At 56.5% G+C, this 17,513-nt stretch overlaps 1 protein-coding gene across 1 annotated transcript; it reads left to right on the top strand.

Moving 5' to 3' along the window:
• Nucleotides 1–769: 769 nt before the first annotated feature.
• Nucleotides 770–16,978, top strand: DBH (dopamine beta-hydroxylase). The gene is made up of 12 exons (XM_074608622.1): nt 770–1,232; nt 3,928–4,074; nt 5,450–5,707; nt 7,283–7,459; nt 7,904–8,006; nt 9,534–9,700; nt 10,435–10,578; nt 10,691–10,729; nt 11,721–11,780; nt 12,374–12,501; nt 13,615–13,774; nt 16,252–16,978. The coding sequence occupies exons 1-12, from the start codon at nt 852–854 to the stop codon at nt 16,384–16,386; spliced, it is 1,899 nt and encodes a 632-aa protein (XP_074464723.1). The 5' UTR covers nt 770–851; the 3' UTR covers nt 16,387–16,978.
• The last annotated feature ends 535 nt before the right edge of the window (nt 16,979–17,513 follow it).

The raw sequence follows: 17,513 nt of genomic DNA, 5'->3' as shown, positions 1-17,513 counted from the left end.
CTGCGGGGCTACGGGTCCCTTGACTCGGCTCCGCTTTCGGCAGCATCTCGCCCAAAGGTGTCCCCAGGGAGGACAGCCTCCACAAACAAAGCAGCACAGAAACGGCTCCATGGGCTTCGTGCCATTGGCGGGGTCCCTGGGAGGGAACGTGCAGCCGGACGGGTCCCCGCGGTGCAGCCGGAGCTCGGCACAGCCTGAGCAGCACACGACACGACAGGGCTGGGGCGGGCCCAGGGGTCTCCTGGGTGTGCTTGGGCCAGCTTATCTGCAAGCCACCGGTCTGCGTGGTTACTCAGAGGAGCAAAAAGAAAAGGGGGATGCAGACAGTGGTACCCTGCCCGGCACCCAGCAGAGCGTGGGCAGGGAGAGGGACTGAGATGCCCCATCCACCTGGCAGCTGACCCTGGGATTTGATCCCTCCCAGGTTGGCCACCTTGCTGGTGATAAGTGATCCCAGGCTGGGGATGTGGGGATCTGTGGCTGGGATTGCTCCTGGGGCTATCCCGGAGCTTTCGCCTCATGGAGCACAGGCAGGGACGGCTGCAGAGCTGGGTGAGAGGCAATGCAAGCAGGGCAGAGCGTGTCCAGGCAGGGCTCAGCAGGAGCAGCTTGCGAGTAAAGAGCCCTTTCCAGCCACTAAGGAAGATTTAAGAGTGAATAACATCAGCCCAGTCGAATTAAATTACTATTGATAATGTCCATGTGCAATTAGACCCAATTAAGGGGAGGCAGTGAATGACGAGTGTTTGGCCAGGAGGTGGGGGGGTCAATACACCAATCCAATTTCCCAACAACCAAATGCAATTAAAGAGAATCGCTTACCCGGTTCGCCCAGGAGGGCCAGCACATAAATGGGCAAAGCCCGGCGCACGGGTGCCGTCCTCCCCAGGATGCAGAGCTCCGGCAGCAAGCCCTGCCCCTGCCCCAGCTTCAAGCTGCGGGAAGTGGCATCCATGTACTTCACCATGATCGCGGTGTTCCTGGTCATCTTGGTGGTGGCCCTGCAGGGCTCGGCACCCCGTGGGAGCGATTTTCCCTACAAGGTGCCCCTCGATCCCCAGGGGCTGCTCGAGCTCTCCTGGAACGTCAGCTATCCCGAGCAAGTGGTGCATTTCCAGCTCCTCGTCAGGGACCTGCGGTTCGGGCTCCTCTTCGGGATGTCGGACAGGGGCGAGTTCGAGAACGCCGACCTGGCCGTGCTCTGGAGCGACGGGCACAATTCCTATTTTGGGGTGAGTCGCTCGTGCCTTTGCACGGCTGCTTTTTTGGGGTCGCCTCCCCGCGGGTGAATCTGGCTCGTGGTTTGAAAGAGCGGCGCTGGTCCAGGGCACGGCACACTCTGGACCGTTCCCGCTGCCCGGGTGGACAGGGTCCAAAAAGGGCTTTGGGGGTTTCTATTTCAGAGGGACCCACAGATCAGGTCTACACTATGCGTTTTGCACAAGATCTTCAACCCAAAAAGAAAAGAATAAATAGAGCAAGGCTGAGTGGACCCAAAACCTGGATGTTTCTGCTGTACTTAGCTACCCAGAGCTCTACAGCTGATCCTACAGACCAGCTCACGCTCCCACTCCCACTCGCACACACACGCAGGATGCATCAACACCTTGGTTCGCCTGTGCGCTGCTCTCAGTCACGTTAAAAATTAACCACAGCTCCCATTAATGACTTTGAGAAAAGTGCAAAAGTTATCAGCCAGAAAAGCCTGCTCCTGCCAGCACCAAGAACCCGACTGCGGGTCGCCCTCCCCGCTATCGCAGCGATCCACAGGACACAGGGAAACCCAGCCTGCCAGCAGCGCGGCGTTATCAGAAATTAAGCATGCAAATGTATTTGGGTGGTGCGTAAATGCCTGGTGGTAGAAGACTGGGGAGGGGGAAACTCATTTTCATCTTGGAGAAGGCTCCGGGGAGACCTTCCAGCCCCTTCCAGTCCCTAAAGGGGCTCCAGGAAAGCTGGGGACGGACTCTGGAGCAGGGAGTGTAATGACAGGACGAGGGGTGACGGTTTCAAATTGGAAGAGGGAGATTTAGATTAGATATTAGGAAGAAATTGTTGGCTGTGAGGGCGGTGAGCCCCTGGCCCAGGGTGCCCAGAGAAGCTGTGGCTGCCCCATCCCTGGAGGGGTTCGAGGCCAGGTTGGACGGGGCTTGGAGCAACCTGGGCTGGTGGGAGGTGTCCCTGCCCAGGGCAGGGGGTGCCACTGGGTGGGCTTTGGGGTCCCTTCCCACCCAAACCATTCTGTGATTCTGTGATTTCTAATTTTGCTGATTGATTTTGCTACTGCAAATCGCTCTCCTTCCTTACACGGACCGTTTGTCCAGGTTCTTGTTTGGTTTGTCTTTCCGCCGGGGCAGCAGTTGCAGTAACTACCCCCGTGCTCCCCGGAGGGTACCTATCCCCAGACCACCACGTCAGGCTCATCGCAATTGCGCTTGGCTGCAGAAAGCAATTCACATTTTTCCCCATGTGAGGCTTTCCAGTAAGTTAAATTTTACCTCTCTGCTTACTTCAAATTAACCATAAAATACATTCTCTCACAATCAGCTGCAATGTGATCTGCAGCGTAATGAAAGGCTGAAAAGGAGAGCTTATTATCTGTACTGTTTTCCTGCTAATTACCAGCCATTCAGGATGCGTGGTGGCCCAAATGCTACAGTATTTCACAGCATCATGTTAAAAAAACATAAAGGATCATTTCTAATCTGCCTTCATGTGCTCGCTGAAAGACAAACGGCACTGAATCAAACACGGGGCAGAATGTGGGCTTTCTCTTTCAGTTGGTGCTGAACAGCATCCTGCAAGGAGATTTCTGTAAGTCTCTCCAGCCCTGGTTTTCTCTCTCCCAGCAACCTTTCTTCTGGATAAGTATGTCAGCTGTTAGAAAGATCCAAATTTGCTTAACCCCCCATGTACTACGAGATTCATTTGCACACCATACTCCTATAAAAACAAATGTCATGCTAGCTTCATGTAGCTGATTTTACTCTCCCCCTCTAAGGACAATATGTTCTCGAAATACCACTCCATACTTCTGGCTGAAATGGTGCCAGAATGCTTTATTCTTTTTCTGCTGCTTTTTCCCCCAAGATAAGAGAACCGATGCCCCTTGTGTGCATACAGCGAGGTACTTCTTAGATGCCTTTTCTCAGTAAACAAAAGATATCAATGGGAGTTGCAAAAGATCAAGACAACACCGCTGTTCAAATCCAAATTATTGCAGGATTTTACACTCCAAACCTTCAAATCCTTAAGCACAGGAGTGACCTACTGCTTTGCTTCTCGGCGTGGCTTTGTCACCATCGTCAGCACTGAGCAGTTTTTGGGAGGCCTTGCTGGGGCTGCCGGAACAATCTGGCCACAAGAAACTAAGGATTTTGAAGAGGGGTAGTGATTTCTAGGGCTGACCTAAGGCCCAGCAAGGGCGCGATCTTAAATTGTGAGCAGCTGGTTTGTGGCAAGGGTCTTGGAGAGCACGTCACCCCCCCCTCAGAAGGTCCCTCAGCCAAATACACCCAACACACAGCACAGACCGATGCTACACCTTCGCGTGTCCCTGCGGCTTTCCTCCCCCCGCATCCTTTCCTCCAGTCGCATCTCAACTTGTAAAGGTCTTTCTGCAGGATATTAATGCTGGGTCACCTGTTTCACAGGTCTCCCTGTGCTCTTCCATGTGCCACCACCAAGGGTCTCGTGGCAGGGGCCGTGCCAGCACGGTGGTGCCCAGGGGCTGCTGGAGGGGGACATGGGGCAACCAAAACACAGGCTCCCTCCACCTCCAGGACATGGAGGATGAACCTACCAGAGGGTGGACAGAAGGAGGACCTCAGGACTCATGGTACTGCTGGAGGTCACCGCCGTGGGCTCCTCGGGCTGAGCGGGGCTGATGGAGCCTCCTGGCTCAGCAGGATACTCTTCTTCCCGCAGGATGCCTGGAGCGATGCTCAGGGGCAGCTCCACATGGACTCGCAGCAGGACTACCAGCTCCTTGGGGCTCGGAGGGCTCCTGAGGGGCTCTACCTCCTCTTCAGAAGAGCCTTCAGCACCTGCGACCCCAAGGACTACCTTATAGAGGTACGGCTTCGCCCTCACCCCGCTACAACACTCCCCAGCCCCATCCCAGCCCTGGGGGACCAAGCTGGGCTGCAAACCCCAACCTGCGTGGTTGTACCTCACCGGTGTTTTGTCTTGGGGACAGCATCAGGCGTTTGCGCTGTCTAGGGCAGAAAGGAAGCATGCTACAGATGTCAGCCCTGGGACATGAGTAATGTTTGGCACAATCTATTTACAACCTCTTATAAACCTCTATGAAGTGTAGATTTTAGCTCGTTTGCATCATCAGCTCCTGTTAAGCGTGTGTTAGGTCTATATAAATACCCTCCTGCATCACTCCGGCTTGCAGTCTGGAGCCAACTGTTTGGAGTGTTACAAGGAGATGTTGATGTTGTTCAACAGGAGGCAAAGAGGAGGGGTTTGGCAGGAGCCAGAGCAAAGGGACGGCAAACAGAGTCACTGCAGTGTGCTTGTCTGTGCTTCGGTCAAGTCTCTCCTCCACAAGAGGCGATTTGGGGGAAACCTTCCCACCAGTGGGGATGTTGAAGAGCTTCAGGGTCTCAAGCCTTGGACCCCAGGTGCGGGCACGGATCGGCACAAGGCTCATTTCAGATGAAAGCCTTTGCTGGGCAGGATATTTTAAAGCCAACGTGGGCACAGAACATCCTTGAGTTTTTGTTGCTCGTTTTCAAAAGCTTGTCTTGCGGAGAGAAATGTCTACTGTCTGCCAAAACACAGAGAGCCCTGGAGGAAAAAAAAGAAAATCTGTGTGTGAACCGGGAAAAGACTTGCAGGTCTCTATTCCCTGATCCTTAAAGAGAAAATTATTCTCTTTTCCTTTCTTCCTTATCTCCTGTCCAGAGCTCGCTGGGTTCAGCAGCACCTTCCTTGCTTGCAGCAGACTTTCAGCAGAGCCTCTCTCCGTATCCCCCAACAGAGGCTGGCAGAAAGGGAGGATTTCAAGGAGAAGGTTTTTTCTGCTGTTCCCCCCAGGCTGCTGCCCACAGCCATTGCTGGGGCTGGGCTGCGGGTTGGGATGAGCTCTGAACCAATGCGGCCATCCCAGGCTGGAGCTCAGGAGGGACGAGGGGCTCTGACAGAGCAGAGAGGAGACGTGACCCTTACAGAACCGACGCCATCTAGGGAAAACTTTTCAGACTCTCCCAACTGGTAGGGAACCCGCTGTGATTACGTCAGCCAAAGAAATGCCCCTACATCTACAGTCTTTCTGGGACAGATGAGCAAAGGGAGCTACTCATGAAGTCAGAGTGGTTTCCCATCTGGGGAGGGGTCCAGGCCCACTCCTGGATTCATGCCACCGATATTGGTGCTAATAGTCCATGCAGTTCACATTCCTGCATGAAAAACCACCCAATATACTTTGCTCTCGCTTCAGGATGGCACCGTGCACCTTATCTATGGGATCCTGGAGAAACCGGTTCATTCCCTCCAAGCCATCAACGTCTCTGCCCTCCACAGGGGACTGCAGAGGGTGCAGCTGCTAAAGCCCAACATCACTGTCCCTGAATTGCCCAGCGACATGAAGACCATGGAGATAACGGCCCCCAACGTTGTCATTCCCAGCCAGGAGACAACCTACTGGTGTTACATGACAGAGCTCCCATACGACTTCCCCAAACATCACATTATCATGGTAAGAGGCAGCAGAGGGTTGCCTTCCCTAGTGCAGATCAGCAATCACATTCACGTTCAGCCATTCTGCAAAGTCCACCTCTTCCCTGCCCTTTCACAGGGGGGTTTCCAGACCCACACGTCTTCTCCAGCATGGTACCAAAACATCTCCCAGAGCCATCCCCCCAGCCAGTAGCATCCTCATGTCTCCTAGAGAACCCGAAATCAGAAGTTTCTCAGCAGGAGGTGGCAGGGTGATGACTTTCCACCTGGCACAACGAGCAAGTACCAGGGCAAGCTCAGAGCAGCTCCCTCACAGAGCTGTGCCCCGCAGAAGGCAGAGTTGTAGCCATCAAGGACAGACCCGTGGCAGGATTATGGCACGCAACGAGCCACGAGGAATACCATCCCTGGAGGTATTTAAAAGACGGGTAGACATAGTGCTTAGAGTTATGGTTTAGTGACGGTTTTTGTCAGAGTTAGGTTGACGGTTGGACTGGATGATCTGAAAGGTCCCTTCCAACCTGGACAATTCTATGGTTCTATGAATACATAAAGATGGGAAACAAAGGAACAGGGCTGGCAAGAGCAGAGCCGAGTGAGCCAGGATATGAACTGGATTCTAAAAGATCAGGCATACTCCAAAAAAGAAAAAAAAAAAAAAGGGTTAGAGACATAAATGCAACTTGTGTGCATTGCCCAGATGTGTGGCACGTGCTTGGGTCACCTCCTTCCGAGGAGAGGCAGAAACCTGCAGGCGGCCTAGTGCTGGGAAAGGCAGGCGTAACACCAGTCTGACTGCCTGTCACGAGCTGGTGGGAGAGCATTGCCCCATCAGGCGTGGAGGTGGCTCGGCAGATGACCTGGCACACCCAGAGTCAAAACCACACAACGGGGAGAGGGAAAACCTGACACACGAGGCGAGTGCTTAGTGATTTATAGGGGAGAGACGGCGTTGCAAAGGAGAACTCAGAAGGAGGATTTTCTCTCCAACAGATGGTGTGAAATGAATCATCCCTGTGTAAGTAAAAAGTGCGTAACTCCCGATACCTTCCCGCTGCTGCAGATCGTTTCTACAGCTGGCACTTTTAGCCAGAGCCGGTCCTCAGGCTTATTTGAAGTCACTCTTTCTACCCCAAATCCCCCTCCCCGTGCCCCGAGCAGCTGTTGGATAGAAACAACGCCCAATAGCTGCAGGCAGAGCTACCACAACATGGCCAGGACCCTCTTCAGGAAAAAGTCCCCAGGGTCACTTACACCTGCAAAACTAGCAAAGGACTCAGTCATCACAAAGCAGACCAAGGTCTTCTCCTGATCAGGTGCATCTGGCGCTTGAGAAGGGACAAGATGTTTCTCTATGAGCTTTGGTAGACTCTGGGTTGGTCCCAAAGACAACCAAGAGCTCTTGGCCCTTAGTGCCTCATGCTCAGAACAGCCTTCCCTCCCCATCACACAGCAGAAACCATCTCCCATTCAGTAACGGAGAGCAGACACACCTACCCTGGGCTCCCTGTGGAGCCTGCACAGGCAGCAGCCCCCGGGGACGGCCTCAACAAACGGTCTTAATGTGTCCTCCTTCTTGGATGCTGCTTTGCAGTACGAGCCAGTGATCACAGCAGGCAATGAAGCCCTGGTCCACCACATGGAAGTCTTCCAGTGCACTGCTGAGTTCGACAGCTTCCCCCATTACAACGGACCCTGCGACTCCAAGATGAAGCCAGACCGGCTCAACTACTGCAGGCACGTGCTTGCAGCGTGGGCCATGGGAGCGCAGGTGGGTGCGAAACGGAACCCACCACCCTGGGTGAAAGCTTTGCTCCTGGGTGCTTTCCTGCTGCTTCCCAACCTTTCCCCATCCTATCTTGGGATTTTCCCATGAGGGCTACCCCAACTCCGGTATCTGCTGGGATTGTGTCCAGCCCTGTCTGAGCTCCTCCCAGGCGTGTCTGAGTTTCCACCTCACCCCAGCCCATCTCCTCGGTGCCGTAAATGGGTGTGATGCCCCTGCTCAGTGGTTATGCCATTGCATGTGCATGCCGGCATGCGAGAAGCCTTTGGAAGCAAGACGAGCTCACCAACCACAACCAAGAGCACAAGTCCCGTCCCTCAGCCCACGGTGGGCGTCAGGATTATGCCCAGTCATTCCTCTTACCCTTTTCGTCCTTGACCCCAGGAAAGCCACCCCACTGCTCCCCTAACATCCTTGCTCTGCCTCCAGGCTTTCTACTACCCCAAAGAAGCAGGTCTTGCCTTCGGTGGCCCAGGCTCCTCCAGATATTTGCGCCTTGAGATCCATTACCACAACCCCCTGGTGTTCAAAGGTGAGTGGGTGCGTGGCGATGCCCGGTGCCTCCCCAGCGAGGTGCTGGCAGGAGAGCTGGGTAACACCAGGGACTGCCACCCTGCTAGGGAGGGCTTCCTGCAGAAGAAAACTTGGCCAAAATCATAGCCCTGTTTGCAACTTTCTGGAGACCTCATGGTCCAGATCTGCACTACGGGGAGGAATGCTTTAAATCCTCACCATGTTGATGCCTTTCTGGTCTCAGCAAAGTCATCCTCACCAGAGGCTGGACCCCATCCTCGCGCATGCCCGGTGGTGGGGAGGGATGCTCAGGGACGGGAGCCTGGCTGAGCCCGCAGCCCCCTGGGCAGAAAGCTGCCCCTGCACATGATTCCTGCTGGGCAATGGTCCAAGGCAACACTGTTCTTTAGCTGGGCTGTCACAGGTTGTCCCCCCCGATTTCTGTGCAAAGTGGTGTGGGGGGGTCTGAGCTCCGAGCCAAGAGCCACAGTGGCGCCAAAGTCACCAGAGAGCCAGCACCAGCCTGGCTGGGGATGGGGGAATTTAGATGTTGTTTTACTGGTACTCCTGCTTCGATAACATTGTCAGGAGACACACTTAAAAAAAAAAAAAGGATGGCAAACAACCCAGTTTCTTCATTAACATAAAAACAAGTAGCTTCTTGACTACCCAAGTATATTTTTAGGAGGCCAGAGCATATGTACTGTAGATCAATCATAGCACATTCGGCAACTTGAGAAGAAACACGTCTATAAATAAGGAGCTCATGTCTTTCATAATTTATTTGCTTTTGCGTGTTAACCAATAGTGTCTCCCCCGTTATTCTTGCCTCTGGGCGGGCTCCAGCCCGGAGACAGGGAGTTCAAAGCCACCCTGAAGCCCTCCTGACCTACTGAACCTGCCCCTTCCCTTTGCTTGCAGGGCTGGGTGGCAAACGGGAGCCAGAGCTCGGCTCTGCATCTCAGCAGAGCTCGCTGCCCCGTGCCCAGCACCTGCCAGGGGCACACCCTGGGCACAGGGGCTTCTCCAGCTCCCACCAGCTCCCGGGGGGAAGTTAAATGGAGCAATCATCTCAAATGTAAGAGAGACCAGAAGCTTTCCAAATGCAAGGAGTACTTGCTCCATAGGCATTTCTCCTCCTGCCAGGCCCCCAGTAACAGCATGGCCCTTAGTTGTTTGGATGCAGCAGTTACAAATGCGATGAGCCATAACTCTGAGGGGCTTCTCCAAAGCACCCCGTGATCTGTCCTGCTTTGGGCTCTCCAAAGGCACTACTTACCTCTCCTGGGAGCAATTCAACCTCAGGCCGGCGGCCTCTCTAGGGGACCAGGAATGTGTTTGGGGCCACTCGGCAAAGGCTTGGATGAAAATATCTAGGATTTCAAGACATTAAGAACTGCACACATGAAGAAAGCTGCGAGTGAGAGGCTGGAGCAACCTCTCCCCTCACCCACTGCAGCACAGTGTCGTTTTTCACGCCTGACCTTGTCCCAGCAGCCGTCACTTCTCCCACGGTGACTTGCAGCCTCGTCCTCTTGCCTGCCAGGTCGCCACGACTCCTCGGGAATCCGCCTCTACTACACAGCCACCCTGCGACGCTACGACGCTGGCATCATGGAGCTGGGCTTGGTCTACACGCCGGTGATGGCCATTCCCCCAGGCGAGGACGCTTTCATCCTCAGAGGGTATTGCACCGACAAATGCACCCAGCTGGTGAGTCCCCATCCCCTCCGCCCCGGCTTCACCTCTGAGAAGAGAGGTTGCAAGTGGTTTTTCCCAGGTCCCAGGCAGCAGTGATACGGCACCAAGCTCCGGGCTCCCAATTCCCAGTTTTAAACTCCCCGAATCCCTTACCACGAGGCTGTGCTGGAAAGAAAAAAAATCTGCCGCGTACAACAAACAGCGAGCAGCTGGTTGGGATGCGCTGAATCCCCCTCGAAGCAGCTCTCCTGGGGTGCCATCTGCTCCGGCTCCCCAGGGTACCATTCCCATAAATCTTACTGCCGAGCTGGCTGTGTCCCGGCGGTGCTTTCCCCCATGGAGATGGGAAAATTGGCCTCTGCTTCCAAGGAGCTTGCCAAGAGCTCTCTCAAGTACGGTTTCAAAATGCCCACCTTGTTCTCAAGGAAGTTTTAGTGGATGTTTTTGTAGGGCCTACCCAAAAGGAATCATTTGTGCCACCACTAATGAATGCGGGGAGGCAAGCAGCCTCTGGCTCAGCTGCTCCTGCTGGCTTAGGGCACGGCAGCACATAAATTGGTTTTGGCAGCAGACCGAGTCTCTGTCCCTCTGCAGGGAGCTCGCTTCTACGCTGCTCCAAGGGCACAGCCATCCCCAAAGCCCCGTGTGGGGGTCAGGGGTGGCCGGTCCTGAGCACGCAGCACGGGGATGCACGGGAGGGGAGAGGGATGGGGATGGTCAAGGGGCTTGAGCCGTCCTTCCCCCAGGCTCTGCCCGCTGCCGGCATCCGCATCTTCGCCTCCCAGCTCCACACTCACCTGGCAGGACGAAAAGTGGTGACTGTGCTGTCCCGGGACGGGAGAGAGCGGCAGGTCGTGAACGCCGACGGTCACTACAGCCCTCACTTCCAGGTACAGGGGCCTGCGGGGGCAGCGGGGGTCCCGGCCAGACGTCACCCATGGGGCTGCCCCGGGCACAGAGCCACGGCATTGCTCCGACACGGCCCCTTTCCTTCCTTCCCAGGAGATCCGCATGCTGAAGGAGATGGTTGCCGTTTTTCCGGTGAGTAGCTCCAAAAACCGTGGTGGCTTCCAAATAGTGCAAGACCTTCACCAGACCCCTGCAGCCCTGTGACCCCCTGACTCCTTTACACCACCTCATCCCCGCCCGCGCCGGCAGCCCCTGCCCACGCACAGGCACCCACTGCCATCTGGGACCTGCCGGGGGGGCTACGGGAGGACACGCTCCCCGTGGTCCCCGGGTCATCGCTGCCACCTCCGCGCAGGTGCCTTGGGGACACTGGAACTCATCTCATATGGCACAAAACGGGTGTGTGGGCAACCGAACCATGCCGGGAGCTAAATTAAGCATCTAATTGAGCTGGGCTTCCTCTAGCAGAGGGAGGCTCCTGGGGGGGTGAGGGCGAACCGTGCGCACACTGGAGGTGCCCCCTCCCTGCTGGCTCGATGGAAGGAGAGGAAGAGATTTGGCAGCGAATGCGGTGGGCGTGGGCGGTAAAGCAGAGGCTGAGCGTGCCCCAGGGCCGTACGGGTGAGGAAGGACCCGGCTGCAAAGCAGAGGGCACCTCTGGGAGCCATCGCGTCCCAAGAGGCTGCTCAAAAGCCTCGGCACCCATTGAAACCATCCCCAGGCAGGGCTGTGCTCTGGGGTGTCCCCACGGGCCCCGGCACCGACAGCGGAGCAGGGGGTTAGTTGCGCCATCAAGTTGGGTGGAGGTTTGTCAATGCAAATCGTTGCCCAAGCGGACTTTTTTTAGGTGCTTCAGCCCTGCAGAAATTCTTAGAAAGTGAGGAAAGCGGGAAACACCGTCCCTGGGATACGGCCCAAGGGAATCTCCCCAGGGGATGCAAGTTTAGCAAGTGCTCCTGTGGCACTGCGGCCGGTGCTGGTGGGGAGAGGGGCTGCCCCCGGGCTGGCACCGCCACAGGGTGCATCTGCTACGGAACACACTCCCCAATCCCAAATTTGCCGATCGGAAAGGGGAAACTCTGCACTCTCACACCTACACGCGTCTGTGTTCGACCTCCCCCAGGGTGATGAGCTCGTCACGACCTGCACATACAACACGGAGGACCGGAGCCGAGCCACCGTGGTGAGTGCGGGGGCGAGTTCACTGCCCGCCTGGGGCACCCCAGGGCTGGGGGCACCCACAGAGGGGGGGGGAACTGCATGAACCCTGATGAATCGCAACCAGAAACAAGAGGGAAAGCGTCAAAAGAAGGGAGCCCACAAGGCTCCGCTGCCTGCAGCGGGGACGCTAAGGTGCTAATTGAGAAGTAGCGTGTGTCACTCTAATTCCCATCACAAACTGTTCCACCGGGGATTAATTGTAATTAAAGAGAAGTGGCATTTTTTTGACAGTGCATGTTATTTTCTTACATAGGCAGCAAAAAAAAAAGAGCCTGTCAGAGGTACCATCAACAGGGACAAAGCTAAATATAGCAGAGGGATTATAGGAAATCTGCATTTTAATGTAAACCACACCATCTAGCCTGAAAGTCTGTCCTTGCATAAAGGGCGGATGAGCAGACTGTGGCCCATCCCATCCACCTGAGGGGGGTGTATATATGTGTGTGTGTGTGTGTGTGCGCGGGGGGGTGAGCTTCGTGCCTTTGCAGCCCCCCTGCCCTCCCTGGCAGGGCAGAGCCGGACCCCGCTGGCAGCAGGTGTGTGTCTGTGCCGCAGGGCGGGTTTGGCATCCTGGAGGAGATGTGCGTGAACTACGTGCACTACTACCCCCAGACGCAGCTGGAGCTGTGCAAAAGCGCCGTGGATCCCGGCTACCTGCACCGCTACTTCAACCTCGTCAACAGGTACAGAGCCCCCGCACGGCGGTGCTGAGGGAAGAGGGACCATGGCAGAGCCCTTTGGTAGTAACGCCGGGAAAAAGTTTAAAAAGTGGGGTTTGGGACCCTGGCTGGGCAGTGGGTGCGCGGGGGCGCGCAGGCAGTGCGGGTTTCGGGAGCCGTGGCTGCCCGCTGGAGCGCAGTCCTGCCCTCCCCTGCCCCCAGAGCCGGCAGCCAAACGCGGGGCTTTGGAGTCCTCGGCACAAGAAGGACATGGAGCTGTTGGAGCGGGGCCAGGGGAGGCCATGAAGATGCTCCAAGGGCTGGAGCACTTCTATGGGGACAGGCTGAGAGAGCTGGGGGGGTTCAGCCTGGAGAAGAGACGGCTCCGGGGAGACCTTGGAGCCCCTTCCAGTCCCTAAAGGGGCTCCAGGAAAGCTGGGGAGGGACTCTGGAGCAGGGGGTATAATGCTAGGATGAGGGGTAACAGTTTCAAACTGAAAGAGGGGAGGTTTAGATTGGACATTAGGGAGAAATTGTTTGCTGTGAGGGCGGTGAGCCCCTGGCCCAGGGTGTCCAGAGAAGCTGTGGCTGCCCCATCCCTGGAGGGGTTCAAGGCCAGGTTGGACGGGGCTTGGAGCAACCTGGGCTGGTGGGAGGTGTCCCTGCCCAGGGCAGGGGGTGGCACCGGGTGGGCTTTAAGGTCCCTTCCCACCCAAACCATTCTGTGATTCTATGATTTAAGGATGGCTGTGCAGTGAGAACCACCAGGAAGGGAGAGCATTCCCAGGGAGGGACTTCCCGACAAGAGTCAGTGCGTGGCCAAGGACTTATGTGCAAATTACTTCGTATAACCCACGGCAGACGCCAAGCGCCCCTGCCGGAGAAGCAGCCTGCAGCTCATTCACCCACAGTGAGAGGGGCGAGATGCTGACCTTGCACAGGGTGTCCTCCTTGCAGGGAGTCCGGCTGGCCCCAAATCTTCCCCCACCGATGCTGGCTGCATGAGGCTCTCCCTGCTCCCAGCGCTGACTTCGGAGTCGTTCCAGGCCCAGCTTTAGGCAGGGAGGGATTAGACACATCTAGGGATGAGAGGGGATGGCGTTGCTGCGTTTCAGCGTGGCATTTCTCCTGCCCCAGGTTTAACGACGAGGAGGTCTGCACGTGCCCGCAGGTCTCTGTCCCACAGCAGTTTTTCTCCGTCCCCTGGAACACCTTCAACCGCGACGTGCTGAAATCCCTCTACGGCTTCGCTCCCATCTCCATGCACTGTAACAAATCCTCAGCCGTCAGGTTCCCGGTAGGTACCAGCTTCACAACCAAAGCTTCACAGCAGAACTCCTGGCTATAGGTGAAAAGCAGCTCGTCAGAGCTGTGCCGTAGGGTGATCCCGATGAGACGGGTCAGGTCTCCGGTGCTCAGGACACGGACGCACCCGGCGGGTCAGGGCAGGGACCTGGAGCTGCCCAGGGAACCCCGGCATCCACAGGACACTGAGCCCAGCCCAAACCTGGTGCTTAGAAAAATACAGGACGAGCCCGCGGTGGATGTGCTCGGCCAGATTCGATTTGGGGATGCATTTGCATAAAGCGATTTTGAGGCCGCTCTTGCTGAGCGTTAAGGCAGGGCTAGCTCCAGAACCGAGGAGAAACGCGAGGTGGTTTTTAGGGTTTTGGCAAATTACATCAGGTCCCAGCAGAGCGAGCTCATTACGCACAGCATCTGTGCGGTCTCCGAATGCGGAGATCCAGCGAAACCTGAAGGATGAAGGGGCGTGAGATCTTTAAAGAAAAAAAAAAAGGCCCAGCCATGGTGGTCATGATGATGAAGATTTAAAACCCCTGATGGTCCCGACCACCATCAGCTCCCGACGGCGTTTATCAGTGTAATAAACTCACACGACACGTTATTTCTGGATCCAGCGTTATCCCCTGCAGCGCCGGAGGATGCCAGGCGGATTGCAGGGAAGACCATCAGCTTTCTGCCCCAGTAAAAGCCCTTCGGCAGAGTCTGCTCTGGAGGGGGCAGAAACCTCTCCAGTCCCCTGGAACCGGAGACCCGGCACCTCTTGGCCACACAGAGCCCGGCTGCAGGGACAGCAGTGGCGCAGAAGTTTTGTGCAGCAGCTGAATTATAAATTAAGCCTCTTAATTACGGCCCAGACAACTCTCTTGATTTCAGCGAGGTCTGGGGGGTGGCAGGGAAGAGATTCGAGCGGAGCAGATCCGACGCTGGCACAAAGTGGGTCAGGATCGTCGCAGCGAGGGCGAAGGAGCCGAGCTGCCCCTCCTGCTCTGCTGGTGTTTTCAGAGCGAGCCCGATTTTAAGACATCTCATTTATTCCACACGGTTTCTGCCAAGAGAAACGCACCAGCTTCTAATTAAGCTCGTGCTTTTGCAGTTCAGCGATCCCAAACCTGACGAGCTTTCGGGAAGGACTGAGTGCTGTTAATTACGTGGATGTCACTGTCCCCGAGTCCCCTGCACCTGCAAGGGCTCGCAGTGAACTCCACACTCTCTGTGTTCAGATTTCCGCTCAAACGCACTGAAAACAACAACCATCGAGACACTCCGAATGCCTCTGATCTACCCCAAAAGCGGGGTGCTGGTGAGGGTTTGGGACGTGTCGGCAGGGCAGGGTGCTGCAGCAGACGGGCTCAGGGCTGGGGCCAAGCCCGGGAGCAGGAGGACCCTAAACATGCTTAACTGCTCTCGTAAGCCATAAGGGTACAGGAAAACGGTCCTTTCTCCAGCTGGTGCTCCCCGCAATGCTGTCCCCTCTCCGGTCACTTCCCATGTGAGTGGTCCCTCCATCCCCCTCCACCTTTTCCTGGCGCCAGAGCAGGCTCTGGCCCGTTTCGCTTGACATACGACAAGGAATTTAATCTGAAAACACAAATTCAACCTTCCTCTTCTTGCTGATGACTCACGGCTCTACCTCTCCTCTCCAGACCTCCCTCCTCCTGCTCACGCTGCGGCTCAGCCTCTCGCTGACGTTTCCGCATGAGCGCGCAGCCGGCAGCCAAACTGTAGCATCACCGAACCAGAGCAAAGCCCAGGCCGAGCGCCCCTCCGCCATCGCAGCCCCTGCATCCGTCTCACCCGGCCACTAACCTGGACCAACAAGTCACGTCTGAGCTAGATCCTGCCCGGCGGGCTCAGCCCTCGGCGCTGTCTGAACCCGACAGATTGCTCCTTGCAGGGAGCATCCTCAAGACAAGGTGTCCCCATGCATGCACGGAGCCGGGGGTTTCGTCCTGGCCATGGTCACCTTGAGCCCTGATGGCTGTGACAGCCCTTCCCTGGCTCTGCCCCGCGGCACCTCATCCCGGCTGCTGCGTCCCTCCCGTCCGGCAGCAGCTGCACATGAAATCCACGCTGGCACGATGCAAACATCGCCTCCAACCAACCATCCTGCCAATACCTGGGGGAGAGGGAATCTCAGGGCTGGGCTGAGAGCGCGGTGGGTCGGTGGGGCTCCCTGATTGGAACTGTCACCATCTGATCTGGTGGGCAACACTTTTTGGGCTGGAAACTCCCTACCTGCGGTGGGTTTGTGCAACGTGGTGCACCGCAGACGTCCGCGCCGCTAAGGGGATGCGTAGGAGCTCCTGCAATACAAATAATTAGTAACGTCTCGTAAGAAAAACATCCTGGTGTGGGCTAAAAACACTTTGAACATTAAAGATCATTTCATTTTTACAAGTAGGGAGAAACACAGAGTCTCCAATTACCTGAAACCCCGACTCGGTCTCATGGTGCCGCTCTCTCTTGCAGGGCAAGTGGGAGAAGCAGCCGCTTCCCACCATCACCGAGAGGCTGCCGGAGCCCGTCCCTCGCTGCCCGCCTGCCCCGGGCCCTCGGCCTGCCGCCCCCGTCCCCCTCGACCTGGGCCAGCTCAGGAGGGACTGACCCCGCACCCGCTCCTTCCGTCACGACGGGAAGCGCCTCCAGGCAGGAGCATCCACGGGGAACCTTGTCTCATTGCTCTCCTGGCATCCCTGCCCGCACGGCGATGCCGGCCGGTGCCCTGGCCCCTGTCTCTGGAGGAGGTTAGGGCTCACAAGTTAAGAGTTCAGAAAGTACTCTGGAGCTGGAAAGCGCTATATTTAGTGAGTTATTAACAATCCCGGCTCTGAGTAATGCTGCTTTCCGCCCCCAGAATAATAACGTGGAGGTTTGCTATTGTGCCAAACCCAGCGCGGCCCCGGGGAGGGGGGGGAGAAGCCTGTTTTCCCACAGGGAAACTGAGGCACAGAGCAAAGACCTTGCGTGGGAGCAGCGTACAAGCCTTCCCAGTGCCCCAGGGTCCCGTCTAGCTCGGGGAGGCTCCGTGGGCGCTCTCCCACGCCGGCACCCTCGGCGGGGATGGAGGGAGGGATGCTGCGACGCCCACCCGGCGCTCGCCTCCCCGCTGCAGGGACTGCGGCTCCCCGCCGCGCTCCTCCTCCCACTCCCCCGCGCTGGGGATTATTCGTCTTGACGCTACCAGATGCCAATGGCCGGGAACAAATGATACCTCTGTGATGGGGTTTAGAAAGGGAGAGGGATGATGGGGAGGAAAACGGGGCGGGGGGTGGGGGGGTGGGGAGACAAACCTTTTGACAGGAAGAATGACTCTATTAAATACCTAAATGTGAAAAGAAAAAACGAAAAATTTGCTTTTTTGCTGTTGAGCTCTAAAGGGAAAATAGTGGGGAGGAGCAGAGGAGAGGCCGGCGGCGCTGCAGGAGAGCCCGTGTCCGTCCCAGCCAGGCACCGGCCCCTCGCTGTCCTGGGCGGGGTGGGATCCAGGGAAGGGCGGCAGCCGACACCTGCCCTCCCGGCCACTTTGGGATTAAGGAAAAAATCCCAGGTCAGAGCACTGGGGATCAGAAAGGCTTTTTTGAAGCAAAACATTATCTTCGCAGGAACGCGGCGGATCCCTGGCATCCCAGGGAGGCGTGTGTTCCTCGCACCTCTTCCCTTTACCAGCTCCCTCCTTTATTCCCAGGACAAATGGACGGGATTGTGGCCACCCCCTCCCTCTGCCCTCCTCC

This window comes from Larus michahellis, chromosome 15, assembly GCF_964199755.1.
Source record: "Larus michahellis chromosome 15, bLarMic1.1, whole genome shotgun sequence".
In the NCBI taxonomy this organism is placed as follows: Eukaryota; Metazoa; Chordata; class Aves; order Charadriiformes; family Laridae; genus Larus; species Larus michahellis.
The sequence above is the reverse complement of the archived record's forward strand: the minus strand, read 5'-3'. Positions and strand labels throughout refer to the sequence as shown.

Excerpts from the sequence above, each read along its gene's own strand:
- DBH (XM_074608622.1), top strand. The coding sequence starts at position 852 with ATGGGCAAAGCCCGGCGCACGGGTGCCGTCCTCCCCAGGATGCAGAGC. Across the intron at positions 11,781-12,373 it reads ACCGGAGCCGAGCCACCGTG|GGCGGGTTTGGCATCCTGGA; the intron begins GTGAGTGCGGGG and ends TCTGTGCCGCAG. Across the intron at positions 13,775-16,251 it reads CCTCAGCCGTCAGGTTCCCG|GGCAAGTGGGAGAAGCAGCC; the intron begins GTAGGTACCAGC and ends TCTCTCTTGCAG.